Source organism: Manacus candei, unplaced genomic scaffold (genome assembly GCF_025592945.1).
Source record: "Manacus candei isolate 608988 ecotype Guabito, Panama unplaced genomic scaffold, ASM2559294v1 h1tg000077l, whole genome shotgun sequence".
Taxonomy (NCBI): Eukaryota; Metazoa; Chordata; class Aves; order Passeriformes; family Pipridae; genus Manacus; species Manacus candei.
Genome location: NW_026138125.1, coordinates 6,734,612 through 6,752,441, shown reverse-complemented (window position 1 = coordinate 6,752,441; position 17,830 = coordinate 6,734,612). Strand labels below are relative to the sequence as shown.

General features: G+C 40.4%; 1 protein-coding gene and 1 long non-coding RNA gene across 9 annotated transcripts in view; one reads left to right on the top strand and one right to left on the bottom strand.

Moving 5' to 3' along the window:
- LYPD6B (LY6/PLAUR domain containing 6B) overlaps positions 1–17,830 on the bottom strand; it is a 48,299-nt gene that overhangs the window by 5,389 nt on the left and 25,080 nt on the right. For 7 of the 8 annotated variants that reach the window (XM_051810225.1, XM_051810220.1, XM_051810221.1 and 4 more), the window contains 2 exons: positions 1,950–2,044; positions 628–779 (listed from right to left, as the gene is read on the bottom strand). In XM_051810225.1, coding sequence (XP_051666185.1) covers positions 628–742 — 115 coding nt within the window. In that variant the 5' untranslated portion in view covers positions 743–779; positions 1,950–2,044. Of the gene's footprint in view, positions 1–627; positions 780–1,949; positions 2,045–16,647; positions 16,765–17,830 lie in introns of all 8 variants that reach the window. The other variant, XM_051810226.1, reaches the window with a different exon arrangement.
- Positions 17,147–17,830, top strand: part of LOC127481214 (uncharacterized) — a 228,311-nt gene continuing 227,627 nt past the window's right edge. The window contains exon 1 of the long non-coding RNA XR_007908147.1: positions 17,147–17,573. This is a non-coding gene — a long non-coding RNA (uncharacterized LOC127481214). The remainder of the gene's footprint in view (positions 17,574–17,830) is intronic.

Below are 17,830 nucleotides of genomic sequence, written 5' to 3'. Positions count from 1 at the left end.
GCTCCCTAGATGCACACAGATATCTAATTTATCTGCCTGTCCTGACTCTTTTAATGATGCAGATAATGAAAATGAAGGGATAGAACCCTTCTGATGCCAGATAAGAGGCCAAAAAAAAATGATGCTATTAGTGACAACTGGCTTCACAGGTCCCACAAGGTTTTTAATTACCTTCAGACTGAATTAATTGCACACAGAACACCTATTCTTTCCCTTCACAAAACCCCTAACAAGATAAAAGACAAAAACCACCTGTCCTGTATTATTTATGAGAAACCCACTGCATAATCTGCTCTGTGGGGAGACATTTCAGAGCCAGAAAAACAGAATAAAACGGGAAAGACCTTAAAATGTGAACTCCTTATTTAGCAGTGCCTGCAATTGTTTGTTTTCAAACAGTCAACTTGTAAAATATTCGAAATAAAGCGCTGTGGGTGGGAAAGCAAAATGGTTATTTTAAACTTTTTCTCGTGTTTGAAGGGGAAAAACACCTAAAAACCTAAAAGATTGGAAGAATATGGGGAGTAACTATAACATTAAGCTAAATATTATATTATATTAAGCTAAAATATGAAGGGAAAATTGCAGATATACGTAAAATAAAAAAAAAAAGAAGTCCCTACTTACGGTCCAGGGGAGGCCTCACGTCGTAAAAGTTGATGTTCTCAGCTGAAACCCAAATTCCTGGAAGGAGGAAGAGCAGTAGAAAGGCCCCGGCCAGAGTGGGATGGAACAAGGACATGCTGAGGATTATTGCACATGGAAAGCCGAAGTCAGCCCTGGCAAAGGAAGAAAACACATTATTTTGGGGAAATCTGAGGAACCGAGGGTGGAGAACAACAAATTTCCTATGAAATACGGCTGGAGCCTTGGGAATTCCGTGGGGAGGTCTAAAGGCAGCGAGTCTGAGCTGCTGAACGACACAAAGCTGAGCTGGGAGTGCCTTCTGCTGGCCAGAATCCTGAAACTTCCACAAAATTCAAGTTCACGTTATTCCTCTCATCTGTTTGCCCTTCCAACCGATGGCAACCTCAAAGATTCCTTGAAAGGTCTCCTAAAAATCGACATGAAAATTAAACTCCTCTATATCCTGCTTGAAACTGGAATATAATGTTATTAAAGAGAGCAAAAAAGCGGGGAAATGTCGTTTTTAACACCACCAGCCTCGAGCCCAAACCGATTCCTTATCTGAGACAGATCAATGTAAGGCTGTTGACTTCAGATAAGCTCCACAATCTAATTCTGAGGGTAAATCAGATTTATTTGAAGTGCATCCCGAGGAAATGCTGAGGAAAAACCTGGGAATGGCAGGCAAGGGTGGGAGAAGCACAGGGCGGAAAGTTCAGAGGGAGGAGATAAAATGACACAAAAATACATTTATTTGGTCCCCCCTGGGTCCTCTGCTAAGGCTTTATAGAGGAGGAGGATTAAGCACTGAACATTTTGGTCAGTTTGGATGTGCACACACACACAGGGATTTGTGGCAAACTGCAGTGACACCAAAGGCTGGTTGGGAGATGAAAAAAAAGCAGGATCAGCCTCGCTCCACCCATGCAAATTCCCAGCAGGACAAACGAGCTGGAGTGGAGGCTCCAGCCAAACCAGAGGTGTTGCTTTGGGATGCCAAGGGCATTGGGGTGCCAAGGGCATTCCCTCCAAACCCTCCCAACACACCCTGCCCAAGCCCAGGCACCGAACTGAAAAAGTCACCACGGCAGAGGAGACACAGAATTTCCCACTTTTTCCAATATTTTTTGGTTTGGTTTGGTGTTTCTTTTTCCAACTGAGATGGTTTCGCCGACAAATTGAACACCAGAAAGTTCAATTTTATGAACTGAGTATTTAATTGTGATTTTAATCGTGAATTTTGCTATCCTACTGAAGATCTGCTTATTAAATCCTGGCTTTATGACTATACTTCAGTAGATCCTGAGGAAGCCTCAGCTCACCTCTGCTCCCAGTGCACCTCCAACACGATTTTCTGTAGGATGGTCCAGATTTCTTCTGATTACAGCCCAGAATCTAAAGCATTAAGTAGAAGAACCTGTGGAAAACAAACCAGAAACCAATCATTATAATTCTGTTTGGAAGAAACTAATTAGCTGAAACACTCTATGTCCTTATTCATATTGAAAACTAAGATAAAAATTTGGGTTTTATAAGAAAATATCCAGAGAAGCACCTGAACTACACAGTTTGGCTCATCCCAATGCCACAAAAGACAAAAAAAAAAAGGCAAAAAGTGAAGGAATGAGGCTGCTCAGTCCTTCCATGAGAATGAGTTTACTTCTCTTCCAAGGGAAAATCATTATCCAGTGAATAATGGGCAGGACCAAACCACTCCAGGTGAAATATATATCCCACACTCCACAGATATCCAAGCTTTCCACACAAGCTGTGCCCAAAATAGAAGCAGTAATCAGGAGCAAGGGAACCTGGAAGAGCAAAGACAACCCTCAGCCTCCTAATTAGAGGTTCCTAATGAACCTCTAATGAAGTAAACAGGTCCCCTCAACGTGTGGAGTTAAAAATACAACTCCAGTACAAGGAGGTAGCAATTTTCAGAGCCACACATTCCTGATCCTAATTATCCCGTGTCCCTGGACCATCAGGGATCCAGTTTTCCTGACTCCAAGAGGGCTCCTTAATGCACAGAGGCTGCTTGAGTGATGTTGGCAACAACATGAGGAGAATCTTTTTGGGGGGCCAACGTCCTTCTTCATGGATTCCTTGTAAAATAATTCTGTTTCTCATGGAATCATGGAATACTTGGGTTGGAAGGGACATTAAAACTCATCTTGTTCCACTCCCTTCCACTTCCACACCTTCCACTAGACCACGTTGCTCCAAGCCCCATCCAACCTGGCCTTGGAGACACTTCAACCCTTTGAATATCTCAAGATATTTATAAATTAGCAGCCCAGTTTTAATCAAGTATGGAGAGTTTAATCAAATTTCAAGCAGCTCGACAGCATTTAATTATTTCGGTTTTCCTCTGCATTTGGAACTGAATTATTCCAATGGCAGAGCATTTGCAAAACTCATCCCCTCAGCCTGGACCTTCTGCAGCTCCTGCTGGGTTAAGGAAACTTTCCCTTTATGGGGAGGCTGGTGTGTAACTGGATCTGAAGCACCTGGATAGCAAATAAAAGGCACAATTACACCTGTGCCAGTTTTCTACAAATCCAGGCTCTCTCCTGCCCCCCCTCCCCCTGAGTTCCTATCGCTTTCCCTGGACAAGCCGATGCCAAATGGAAAAATTCAGAGAATATAAACACAAAAAGGCCACTCTTTGGTTGGTGTAAGGCACAGTAAATCGACCTCAGGATTTGATGTAGTCAAAGGTGTCCTTGTTTGCCAACCAGGCCAATAAATAATGGATGCTGTTTGACGTGGGCTTGGTTACACAGCTGCACCAGGAGCCCTTCTCAAATAAAATAGGAAAATATTGGCCAAAAAATGGCTTTCATATCTTATCTGCAATCTTTAAAATGCTTGTTTTCTCCAGAGCCTCTCATCTCTGTTGTGCTTTCATATAATATTATCAGGCAGCGTGAGTAAATGTTTCATTAGGGCCAATTAGGAGCCCTCGTTAATGAAGGGAAAAAGCTGTCACAACGTGGAAGATTAACTTATATAAACAAGAGGAAACACGGAGCTCCAGCTTTCCTGGAGGGAGGGAAAACAACCCAAGAGGGAAGGGCTGCTCATATAAAAAAACCCCCCCAGAATAAAGAACACCTCAAGAAAACAACCAGGCACACAATGGCTGAACTAATTAATATATTCCAGGAGGTTTTAAGGTTCACCTTACAGTGTGTAACAGAAAAGTAGGAAGCTTGATTTCTGATTTTAATAAAATTCAAGCCTGTCTACACTGTTTTTCCTGGCAGCTCCTGCTGGAGGATTAGCAGATTGAACACGGAGATACGGAATGCAAATGAAACTTCCTGCTGTCATTTAGTAAAGGCAATTTTCAGGTGCTATTAGATAATTGCAAGTGCTCCTGTTAAGCCTGTTAAATACCACTTCAGGACATAAGAGTTGGGGAATACACAGGCACAAAGGTATGTGTGTTCAGGGCTGAAAAAGTTAAACCCAACACCTGACGTCATCAGGTGTTCCCTGCAACAAAGCAGAGAGGCCAAAAAATGAATATTGAATTTATCTTGAAAGGGCAAAACTCATCTCCTGGCTCCCCCATTTCTTAGGGAAAAACTGCCATTTTCACGTTTTCCTTTAAATTTGATCTATAAGGCATCATCTACCCCACTCCAAAATGAAGAAATGGGTGGAAAAAATGAGAAAAACCCCTTTGGGAAACAGGCATTTAAAAAATCTAAACATTTAAAACAAAAAGGGGGTGAAAAGTAAATATTTTGAAGGGTTAAAAAAAACCCCCAAAATATTATTGCGGATCTGCAAATTGAAACTATTTTTATACAAGTTTTACTTTTTCTTACCCACCAAGTTGAAGTCTCTGCTTTTTGACTTTTTGCCTGTTATCACGAGCAGAGAATAACAGAGGAAAACATATTTCACACTCCACTGACAGAATCAAATTGAACTTATCAACATTACTTTTAAACACGTTCCTTTAGGTTCACCCACAGCACCCTCAACAATGGCTGGGATGAAATCTGGGGCTTAATTACAAGAAATGATGGAGTTCTTTATCTGAGATCTTAGAGAAGCAAAGCACAAACAGAGCTGGGAGTGACAACATCCTTTAGCTCCGGGGATAATGTTGGCACGGGGAGGTGTGATGGGAATGAGTGGGAGACACGGAGGTGTCTGGCTACACAATCCACCCAACTGCTGTGACTCTGAAATGGAAATAATGTCTGATTAACAAAATAATGTCTGATTAACACGATAAACCCGAGAAGTACCACCGAAGTGAGGTATTTGCAAGGAGAAAACATGTAATGAAAGCTGCATTACATCACATTCCTCTTATAGCCCAAACTGATGTTCACTTAAAATTCAGAATCCCTGATCATCTGTAAAAAATAAAGTTATCCCATCTCAAAATCCGTTGCATTTCCAGCTAAATTTAAATTTTTTTCCAGCTAAATTTCCTATTCTCTTCTGCAAATATTCCATTTCCTCAAAGAACTGCCCTTTGGCAAAGCTATGGATGAGCAAAAGCTTTTACACTTGAGCTTGGAACAGCTTCTCCACATCACATGCAACTGGTTTAAATCTCTCCCTCACCTGTGCCAGACTGGAAATAGGAATTTAATATTACTCTAGGAAAAAAAAAGGGATTACAGGAATAGGAAGTGGTTTTTCTTTTCTTGAGCACTTCCGTACAAATCAGTTTAGAAAATTAAATTTAAAGGACATATTGAATGTAGGAGAGAAGAGGAAAAATCTGATTTTCAGTATTTTTCTTCTACAGTTCCAGCCTCGGACCACAATCAATAAAAGACTTCTTTAATCCTTCCAAGGTGCTCAACTAAACCTCTGGTTTTAGTTGGAACCTTCTCCCAAGTCACAAAAGGTTTGGTGTCGTGGGAGCTGCAAGAAGAGGGAGAAAAGGTAAAACACCTCTGTCTAGTTTTATTGTAAGAGTCCAAAGAAAATGTCCTTCAACTGACACTCCACTGAACCCACAGGCACTATATTTTCTACAGCAACACAACACCACAGCGATTATTTTGCCTTTTTTTCCCCCAAGAATAAGAAAATGGCCAAGAATCACAGAATGGTGGAATTTTTTAGGTTGGAAAAGGCCTCTGATATCCCCGAGTGCAGCACCCCAAGGCCTTCCTGCCACCAGTTTATGCCAGTTTAAGACAATAATTGCACTATAATTGGGGAAAAAAAACCCCACACAGAGTCAGGTTGGTATTGGCAGGGTATGATGTGTGAGATTTATGGCGCTGATACCATCTCTGCCTCGTGTTTACACCAGCTTGGTGTTCCTGGGCAATCCTTGGAATCCTGCCAGCTCCTGGAATGCACCAGGAACCACTGGGAGAGCTTCTGGGAAGACACCAGCAATTCCCAGTGCTGCTATTCCACCTCCAGGTGGAATAAAATAATATATTATATATTTATAATATTTATATATATATATATATATATAATATTTATAATATTATAAATATAATAAATAAATATAATAAATATAAATTTATTACATTTATAAATAAATATAAATATATTTTATATAAATATATTTTATATATTTGTAATATAAATTTACATATTAATATCTATTTATAATATGAATTTGTATATTTATAATATAAATAAATATAAATATATTTATTTATTACCCATAATAAGTAGGTAACTTTTGCAAATTATATTTTATAAGGTAATAATAAATATATAAAAATATAAATAATTAATATTAACAAATAATAATACATAATAATTAATAAATATAAATAATAATTAATGAATATAACAAATAAATATATTTTTTTATTACCCATAATAAATAGGTAACTTTTGCAAATTACATTTTATACGGTAATAATAAATATACAAAAATATAAATAATTAATAATAATAATAAATATCTATAAGTATCTATAAATATAAATAATAATAATTAATGAATATAATAAATTAATATAAATATATTTATTTATTACCTGTAATAAATAGGTAACTTTTGCAAATTACATTTTATAATGTAATAATAAATATATAAATATATGAATAATTATTAATAATAATAAATAATAAATATCTATAAATATCTATAAATATAAATATATATAATAATTAATAAATATAATAAATTAATATAAATATATTTATTTATTACCCATAATAAATAGGTAACTTTTGCAAATTACATTTTATAATGTAATAATAAATATATAAAAATATTAAATAATTAATAATAGTAAATATTAATAAATGATAAATTAAAAGTCACAAGACACCCCGAGCACTGCCCTCAATATTCATCCCCCAAACTGAGAGTGGGTTGAGGCTTAGCACGTGTCTTTATCCCTGCTGGAAACTTTCCCCTCAGAGTATTTTCCCTAAATCACAAGGGAGACATCCACTCTTCCATTTATCCTGGATATTTCCATACTGGCTTTTCCCTACAGTACAATCCCCCTTTTTTGTTGGTTTTTTTTTAATATGGTTTTATTATAAATTGTAGCTTAACACTAATGGAGAAGAGCTGATGAAAATCCCCTTCCCTTGGCAGCACTCTGGTTCCTACCACCCCTTCCAGCTGAACTTTTCACTCCCAAATTTGCCAGCGAAGGGGGAGCTGAGCTGATCATCAGAGAGGCATTTTTTGATGATGCCCTTCAGGAAAAAAACCTCACCTGACAGAACCTATCTCCACATGTACTTGATGGCATTATCCCCCTCGGGAAAGGCTTGTTTGGGAAATGTGAACCCTGGAAAATCAAGATGAAAGGGGCGAGGAGAACCGGCTTTGTTTTCCCGAGAGGACTCACCGAGTCCGATTGGATTCCCCTCGTGGTTACAGGCACAAAAAGGCTTCAGAGGGATTTTGTTGGGTTGGAAATGCTTTAAATGAGCCCCTCTCAGCAAACTGCTGACCCATCCAACCTCAGCCAGGGGAAGGTGGCTTTTCCTTCCCATCAACACCCTAATCCAGGCAGCTGAAAGCAGCAGAAAGCTGCAGAAAGCACATTCCGGTTTTTCCTGGCTCGGAACCGTTCCCCACAAGCAGCCTTTGGCACAGTCTGGTGTTTGAACAGCCTCTGGTGCGTTGTGAGAGACAAGAGATTTGCCCTCCTTTCAAAGGGAGGGACAATACAAACATAACAAGCTCCTTTCACAGGTCCACAAAAGCTCTGTTGACATCTATGGCATAACTTCAGCTCCAAACCCAAACTCTGCACCCGCCGTTTTCTTCCTCTGAAGCTCAAATTTCTGGAGCAGAAGCACATAATTCCCACATCCAGGGACACAAATTGGCATTAAGCATTTGTAATGGAACAGAAGGATATTTAATTTAAATTATTTGGGGGGGGAAAATTAGCTTTGTACAGTTTCTTTCACTGCCCTCCACCATAAACATCCATGGTCTGGGACAGGAACCACGAGCCTATGGAAAGCAGCTGGAAGAAAATCACACTTTGAGGTCCCTTTTAACTCAGGCCATTTCTCTGATTCTGTGATTTTATGATCCTATGATTTTAAGATTCTATGATTCTATTATTCTATGATTCCATTATTCTATGAGTCTGTGATTTTATGACCCTATGATTTTATGGTTCTGTGATTCTATGATTTTATGACTCCATGATTCTATGATTCTATTATTGTTTGATTTTAGGATTCTGTGATTTTAAGATTCTATGATTTTTCAGTTCATTTCATTTGCTAAAGACTGAGCTTTGAATATTACTAAGAAAACATTCCCAGGATTCAAAAAGAAAAAAACCCCATCCATAATATTTGCTATTTTCACCACTGTCCTTATTTCTTTAGTATGATGTTAAATTTGTCTCTGTTGCTAGAAGGAAACAATTATATATATATGTAAAACTATATATATAAATATAAATATAATATATAAATAAATATATAAAAATATATAAATATATATACATATATGTAAATTAAAGTGCCAGGATGATTCTGTTCAGCACCATCCCTGCTCTTCCATCATATTTTCTGAGCCCATTAAGGCTATTTACATTTCAAATAGTCTTTCCCACCTTCACACCTCTGAAGAAATCACCTCTAGCTCGTGGGTATTCCTGGTTGGTACTTCTCAAAGCCTAATATTCATAAAACCCTTCAGCCAAGTCAATGGAATAGTAAAACAAAACACAGGAAATCATTTATAATCTGAATTAAAAGCCAGTTTTCACTCAATTAGAAGAGCAATAAAAATAAAGTCTCTTAGGGCACTTATCTGCCCCAAAGACACTGATATATTCTTAATTAAGCTGGTAATGTGGCACCAAGGACCAGTAAGAAATGCCCTGGATGGGGAGATTTATTCACTGTACAGATTGCCTGGTTTAATTTGACAAATTAAAGCTGCCAAATTTTCTGTTTCCTTCATTTTCTGCTCACAAATCCAGAGCAGTGCTAAACAGAAAACCACCGTAGAGTAGAAAAAAAAATTAAAACTCCAAAAAAATTAAAGCTCCTAAAATAATTAAAACTAAAAATTCAAACCAATAAATGCCTGACAATTTAAAAACATAAAAGCATTGTATTCTAGCAGTGAATGCCCATCCCAGCATGGGAAATGCCAGCACTTGCTTTGCAGAATTTCTTCCAGGATTTCTGAGCTGCTGTGAGTGGACTAAGCTCAAACCCAAGAGGCAAATGCTCAACCTGCCTTTTTTTTTTTTTTTAATAATTTATTTTAAATTGATTGGAAATTTCTGCTCCACACCACCTGACAACTCCCCCCTTTCCCAAAGGGATGCAGGGTTGGGTGTCTGCTCTAACTCCCTGGGACTATTGATGCTCTTTACCTGCTGAAACACGTCCAAACCACTGAGCAAACCCTGCAATATTTGCACAGTGCATTTCCAAACAGGTGCCCAACACACCAGGAAAGCTGAATAAATAACTTATTGTAGGAGTTTCTCTTTATTGTGCTTTTCCTACCCTGCAGGCCAATTCCAGGGACTCTCAGAGGCGACTGGAGCAAAATATCCATGTAAATGAACACGGATGAAAACTCGCTTTACTGCTGTTCCCCTCCAAATAAAAAGTGATTCACTGGGGGAAAAGAAGAAATCTTATTCCTTTTGTGCATGGGGGCTCAAATTCTAACTCTTCACAATCAAAGGCACCACTTGCTTTTTTCAGGAGGTTACTCAGAGCCTTCCAGAAACCCTTTGTACAACCCTGGGTGGATTTTAGGCTGCTGGGTCGTTGCTAAATTAGGGCCTGGAGAGACACAAGGAAAGAAAAATCAGCTGTAAGAAAACAAAACAAACCACTAACAGTGGAAAGAAAAACCTCAAATGTTACTAATAAAAACCCCTCAAACACTAGTAAAGGAAAATAAAAAACAAACCAACAAATACTAGTAAGAAAATAAACACTGTTATGAAAAATCATGGAATTATGAAAAGTCATAGAATTATGAAAAATCATAGAATTATGAAACATCATAGAACTATGAAAAATCATAGAATGGCCTGGATTGGAAGGGAATTTAAAAATCATCTAGTTCCCACCTCCTGCCATAGACAAGGACACCTTTTACTAGATGCTGTTTGTGTTTTGTTTTTTTTTTTATCCTGCACCTTATAACAGAACGAAAACATTCTGAAACTCAGCCCTTCAATCCCAAGTGCCAGCCTGGAGCGAAATGTTCTGGCTGAGCTACAGGATTAAATCCCCCAAGCACAGAAAAGTTCAAAAAGAACATCTTTTCAGGCTCTTAATTGTTACTGCACTGGAAAGGAGAGGTTTAGCAAAGTCTTCATTGCGTGGTGACAGAGAAGGGAAAAGAGAAATATTGCACCAATAAACCTTGCTGAGATCATTAAATTAAAAAAAAATTAAATTAAATAAGAAAATATGGACAGGAGGGTCAGGACAAGTGAATTAGTGAAGAATTTAGACAGTGAGCTGAACCAGCAAATTTTGGAGCTTTGAGTGTAAGCTGAAGAATTCTGCAGAGCAAGGGGGAAACTCTCCCTTCCATAATGCCAGGCAAATACATAGGAAGCAATAAACTTTATGACAGGAAAAAAGGAGTTCAGCAGCCTTTTGGGATGAGAGACCTTTTCTTGCTGCAATTCTGTGCTCTCACTTATCCCCCATAAATGGGCTTTGACGACTGAAAACCAGCAGCAGGGAAGGGAAAACTGGGGCCAACATTCCTGAACAGTTCTCAGGTGATGTTTAATCACTTGTGTTATCAGGATAAAGGGATGCTGCACCAGCAAAAAACCCCCAGTGCTTTTGGGAAGGATCTTTAAACATTTCCAGGGAAATATTGCAATACCTGCAAAGAAGTGGATGGAGCAGCTGAAGGGAACAGCTTAGAACAAAATTGTGCATCTGGTTCTGATGGAACAGAATTTCCACTTTTAAAATACTGTTTAATCAGGTTATATTGATACATGCAGCTATTTGTGCTAAGAAAGTATCAGAAGGTAAGTAAATATAAACCAGTACATGGTATTTGGTTGTGCTACAGGTATAAATCTGTAACTTAGCTATGGGACCTTCACAAAAATTAAATAGATCATTTGACTATAACAGCTGATCAGGGTCCATAAAAGGCACTTGTGTTTGTTTAACAAAATAAATGAGGAGCTGAGGTAAACCCTTGAGTAGAAAGATGCTGAGAGAGGTAAGAAAAACATTCTAGGGAAGACCATGTCAGCAGAAGACTAAAAGCTAAGTTCTCTAATGTAGGCCAAGAAAGAGTGCACTGCAAAAAGATTATTTTCCTCTTGCTCCATGTCTCTCCATCACCTCCAGAAATCCTTGGTTGTTTAAGCAATTAAAGAAACCAGGTACGTGCCAAGTAAATAAAGTACAATGACCTTTTTAATGCAGAACAAGATTAAAGGTTAAGTACAACAACAACCCCCACATTATTCAGAACGTGTTTAAGTGCTGAATGACCCTCAAACCCTCCCTGCTGCAGGTCCAGCCTGATCTGCTGATACACAGAAAGCAACTCAGATGCCTGAGAGCACTCTGCAAATTCCCAGTTATTATCCCTGTGTCGCTTCCTGCACTTCCCACCCTGGTGTGAAAAACCCCTTTGATGCTCCACAGCTTTCAGCTCATCACCCCCCTCACCACCAGAAACTCATGTGACTGAGCCTGACCTTTAACTGGAACTATTTATTTATTTGGGACCCTGAAGAGCAGATTCCAGGTTTGAAACACAGCCAGATGATTTCAAGGATGGAGTCAGGAAAACACTTGGAACAGAGCTAACCATGCATGTGGATCTCAACCCACAGGCTTGGGACAGACCTTCTCTAGGCAGGTCTCTGGTTTCTCCTACAAACCATGGAATCTCAGGATGGTTTGGGTTGGAAAGGGCCTTAAAGACCATCTTTTTCCAAGCCTTTCCATATGCAGGAAAAGCTTGCTCCAACCTGGTCCTGGACACTCACAGGGATGGGGCAGCCACAACTTCTCTGGGCAAAAAAAAGACCATCAGGTTGCTGTTGTTCTCATCACAGCCCCAAGGCAGTGGCAACACACTCCCATGGCCCACTCAGCACCCAAATCACGTGTTTCTGCCACCTTTTATGCAAAGAAAAACTGCAATTCCCAAAATCCTACCCCAAAAACACAGCCGTGATTAACCCACAGCAAGCAAAGCAGCAGCTCCACATCCATCCTCCAGTTCTGCCTATCCAAACCCGTAAGATGAAACCTATTTGGGGGTCTTCAGCTCCTCAGACCTAGAACACAGTCCTTAAAAGGAAAAATCCAGTTAAAATACTCATTATTCTGAAGAACTCAAAACACAGTCAGCCAACTGCATCGCCACAAGTAATTGTGGGAAAAGAAGAGCACGAGGTAAAAAAGGTAAAAAAAGAAGCTCATTAGTCAAGGAGAAAATATGAAAGACAGTTTTTTCCACACAGGATAAAGTATGAATCTGGGAGGAAAAAAAAAATTAATGCATATTTTGCTTTTTGTAGCAATTTTTGGACTCCTACAACCCTCGAACACGGGGAGGAGGTGCCAAAACAGGGGCAGAATTCCTCTGGCTCTTATCAGGAGCTGTGCAAACACCACAAAGTGCTGCAGGAAGATAAAAGTTCTCCATCTGCTGATGGTTGCTACTGTTACCCAAAAATGGGGTCAAAAAGTTAACCCAGCCAAGCTTCTGCATGAGGTTTTTATAGCTCAAACCCTCGGGAATAAAGTCTGTGTGGAGAGAAAAAAACACTCAGCACGTAGGAGGGCAGGCAGAGACAAAAGGATTAGGCACGGAAAGGGCTGGTCCAGCTGAACCAAGAACACACCACTCAAAGCAAGCTGAGTAATCAATAACTAGAGACAAGAAAATTAATTAGCTGTCGTACAACCCTCTACAGAAATTACTCCACAGATGAAAGATCACGGGTAATTAGCATTAGTTTTGAAAGTTATTCATAATAAGGTTTAAGTTGCCTCCAAGAAGTCAATTGACTGGGATTTTAGAGCCTGTCAAGCAAGGAAAAATGGCCATATTATTACCAGCCTAAGACTTGGAAGGGTCTAATGTCCCACTCCTCTGCAAACATCTAAGGCAAGTCACCAGCCTTCTCATTTTTCCATCATAAAAAGAATAATTGGATACTTTAAACTTATTTAATCCATGACAGACTGGGAGGTATTTGTTGGCAGCCATAAATGTTGTGTTCTTATAGATATGAATCCAATTTTACACTTAATGGTCTCCATGGAAGCAAGTTTGTTGAAAAACACAGTCAAACCCCAAACACCATTTTAAAATCTAATATACAATTCAGTGTGATTACTTCTATTCCCTAAAGAACAGAAATAGGCAGGATTTAACCAATCAGTGCTGACAGATTTTGCATTGAAGGGGAAAGGAATGCCTTGTCCATGGTTTAACCACGGAAAAATTGAGTTCCACAGGAGCTTCCTACAGAATAAAAGCTTGATGATCACAGGGACCCATATTTATAAACCAACATGCACTTCACTCCAGTTAGGGCTGGGTTTACAGTTAGTCAAAAGATTAGCACTGGTGTAGAGCTGGGCCAAAGGCAGGATCAGCCTCCTTCTCCATTTTTATGGCCATTCTGAACACACAACTTAAAAAAATAAGTGGCATCTCCAGCCCCTTCCCTCAGCTGTGACACCCCGAGATGGAACAATTCTGGTGTGATCATCTCAAGGTCCTTATTTGATAAATTCCTCTAAGCTGCCCAAAACCCCTGGCACTGGAAGCTCTCCAGAAAACCAGGAGAGCTGTGACAGACGTGCCAGACAGTTGGCCTCCCTTCAAAGGCTCGGAAGGGCAGGGTGGGGAAAAAACAGGGTGGAGTGAAAAAAAAAATAATCCCAACTTAATTATAAATAGAGCTTAAGGATCCCATCCACGTGAAAGTTCTCCTGCTTTGTATCACAGCTACCTCCCGGGCTCAGAAAGCTGCCTTGGACAGAAAACACTTGGCATGATCCTCTTGTGAGTGGTACCACACGGGAAGAGGGTGAGGGAATATTCCTCTTTAACAAACTGCTGGAATTATTGCTTATTTTGCTCCAGGTTGGAGGTTACAGCCAGGACCAACACAGGGCCTCCCCAGTTGGTTGATGGAGGTGTGACTGTGCTCTCCCCACATCCAAAAACTTCTTTCCTCCCCTCTTTGCTTGACTTTGGGGTCATCCATCTCTTCCCCATATTCTTCCTGCTCTCCTGTTGCTACTGTCAGGTCTAAGGGTTTTACCCACTGCTGGAATGCAGGTGAGAGGAAGGGGCAACAATCAGGGATGGGAGGGAGAGAAAACAAAAGGTGACACTCCAGGGAGTATAAAATCCTGGCAGAAATGTCTCCCAACTGCTCCAAGATCTCCCTCCACTTGCCAAACAGAAAGCTTTCTTGGACTTCCTTGCAAATAGAGCAATCCTCCTGTGTTGCCTATTTTCTTTGTGTCAGCTGCCAAGAAATCAAATTTAACTGCTGACATCTCAGCAGAAGAAGGAAATAATAATAATAATAATAATAATAATAATAATAATAATAATTGTAACCTTTAAGAAATTGAATAATAATAACTGTAACCTCTGTACCAAACATGAAGTTCAAGGTGCTTTACAAAGCTGTATTTAGTGTAAAAAAATATATTAAACTGGTCCTTGAAACGTCAACTGCTACTTCAACATGGAGAATTATCACAAATAACACTAATAAGGTACTAAGCCAACCACTGAGTGGGATATAACTTTAAATGAACCCAAAAGAAAGCTGTATTAGATAGTTTTGATTGAATTGAAAGCAACTGCTACTTCAGTGAAGACACAGTAACCTTAAAGGAAGAATTTGGATGCTTCTGAATCACAAATGCCAAGAGTGACAACTGAAGCTCTCCACAATTCACAGACTGGGTAAGAAAAAGATCACAAGCCTTGGAAAGTCTTTCCTGCACTTCTCCACCCTCCTTTCAACACTTGTCACCAGAGAGGCACTTCACCAACATCAACAACACATCTCCTGAGGTGATAAGGGATGGCAAAACCCTCTGAAACAGCTCCCTGACACCTACAGAGGCTGCAGAAGCTCTTGAGGATTCTAAATACTTAATTATAGTTTGCTGTGAGGGTGGGGAGGCCCTGGCACAGGTTGTCCCCATCCCTGGAAATGTCCAAGGCCAGGTTGGACAGGGCTTGGAGCAACCTGGGATAGTGGAAGGTGTCCCTTACATTCCCTTTAAGGCCCAAATCTATTGTTTTTAAACTATTACAACAGTAAAGAAGAAATAGGAGCATTATTCTCACTTTTTTGAGTCAATGTGGATTTAACACCTCCAACAACACACCGGTTTCAGTAGCTAGAAATTTCTTCTTCCCAGCTGCTGTTGAATACCAAATGTTGTGAGGGTTTCTGAAAAATTCCTGTTTTTTTTTTTTAGAAACACATACCTTTCATTCTGAAAAGATATAAAGTATAAAGCCTGCTGTACCTCATCAGTCATTGCTTATTCAGGCTCGACACACACTATAAAAATCAAAATCCACATGCTTGTGCCTCATAATCCCTTTACTTACAGAAGTCTGGCTGTGGGCAGAGATCTCCAAACGTGGTGTTTTGCTTGTGAAAACGCTGAACAGAAGTTTCAGGGCTTCAGCTATTATGAAAATGTCACAGCTGCTAAAAAACCAACACTCTGTGCTGTGGATCTTTTACAGCTCTGTTATTTTCTCCCTTTATGCTGCTGACAGGAGTTTTTTTTATCCCATCTCAAGTATAAAAATCCCTTAGATGTTCTCTACATTCCTACAAACGTAGTCACACTTCTCTGTTTGGGGTTTTGGGGTTTTTTTAACTGTGTGTATTAATCAATACTAAATGGTTCCAGTTTTGCACATCCTAACAAATCAAAATATAAACCCAAAAAAATTATTTAATGTGAGGGTGGGAGGCCCTGTCCCAGGTTGCCCAGAGAAGCTGTGGCTGTCCCTGGATCCCTGGAAGTGTCCAAGGCCAGGTTGGAGCAACCTGGGCTGGTGGGAGGTGTCCCTGCCCATGGCAGGGGGTGGCACTGGGTGATCCTTAATGTCCCTTCCAACACAAACCATTCTGAGACCCTATGAAGAAGACAGAAAGAAAAAAAAATCCAAATTCTCTGTCCTTACATCACATTATTAACATCATTTGTGCAGTGCAGGGGCAAAAAAAAAGAACCTTTTCTCCCAGGAAATGCAAGAACCAAATTGCTATCCACAGATTGCTCAAGATTTATGGAATGGATTTTTGCCTAAAAAGTGTCTGGATGGAGAATTATCTAGGGCTCCCCACACTTGCAGAATTTAAGCACTAGTAGAGCCACTCAGCATCCCTAAGTTCCTTAGGATGGGTACCAGGGCCAGGATGGTAGCTGGGAGGATGAGAAGTGGGAAAAGGCTTTGGAAGACGACATTCAGCAGCATTTATTCATATATTTATTCATACTCTTTAAATTAGTGCAAGCAGCAGCCACCCCTCAGTCCCCCAAATTTCATCCCACCTCCAGCTTACCCCTCATGTGTGGCCACACCACGAACCACAGGAACTGCTCCAAGTGAAAATAACCCCCCAAAAAAGCAGCTTTTCAGCACAGGAACTGCTCCAGGTGAAAATAACCCTCAAAAAAAAAAAAAAAAAAAAAAAAAAAAAAAAAAAAAAGTGGCTCTTTCAGCCACTTTCCTTTCCCTGGCTCAGTTCAGTCCCCAGCTGTATAAATGCCTATGCAAACACAGCCCAGGAATGAGCAGGAACAGACAACCTGGGTGCTGGTTTGTGTTGTCACAAAGCTCCCTGTGAACTTCACCCCTCCAGCAAGTCTGTCTTAAAATAAACTCTGGCCTTTCCCCGCCCTGAGCCGGTTCCTGGGGAGCTGGTTCACATTCCTCACGTGCTTTGGTAATGGATCAATAAACCCTCAGCAGCTTTACCTGGGTTTAGAAACCGAGGTGATACAAAAACTAGACACAGACGGATGCAAATTGCACCACTCTGTACAAAAGCCTGCGGGGTTATGGCAGCAGATTTATGGCAGGGGGTGTGACCTGGCCCCAAAAAAAAACAGATTTGGGAGGCTCAGGCTGGTGGGTTTGACCTGATTATAGTGTAGACATCGTTGGTGAACAGGGTTATAGTCCTGAGTCCACGTGCAGGGCAAGCACACAGGCTGGTGGTGTGGATGAAGTTACACCTCTGCTCTGGAGCCAGGTTGGGAGAGCTGGGGGGGTTCCCCTGGAGAAGAGAAGGATCCAGGGAGAGCTGAGAGCCCCTTGCAGGGCCTAAAGGGGCTCCAGGAGAGCTGGAGAGGGACTGGGGACAAGGGATGGAGGGACAGGACACAGGGAATGGCTTCCCACTGCCAGAGGGCAGGGAGAGATGGGATACTGGGAAGGAATTCCTGGCTGGGAGGGTGGGGAGGCCCTGGCACAGGTTGGGCAGAGAAGCTGTGGCTGTCCCTGGATCCCTGGAAGTGTCCAAGGCCAGGTTGGACAGGGCTTGGAGCAACCTGGGCTGGTGGAAGGTGTCCCTGCCCATGGCAGGGGGTGGGACTGGATGGGCTTTAAGGTCCCTTCCAACCCAAACCAGTATTGGATTCCATTTAGCCATAAAAAAAAAAAAAAAAATTAAAAAAGAAAGGCAGAAACAAGCGAAGAACAGAGTGGAGAAATTTGACTGCCAATTTAATA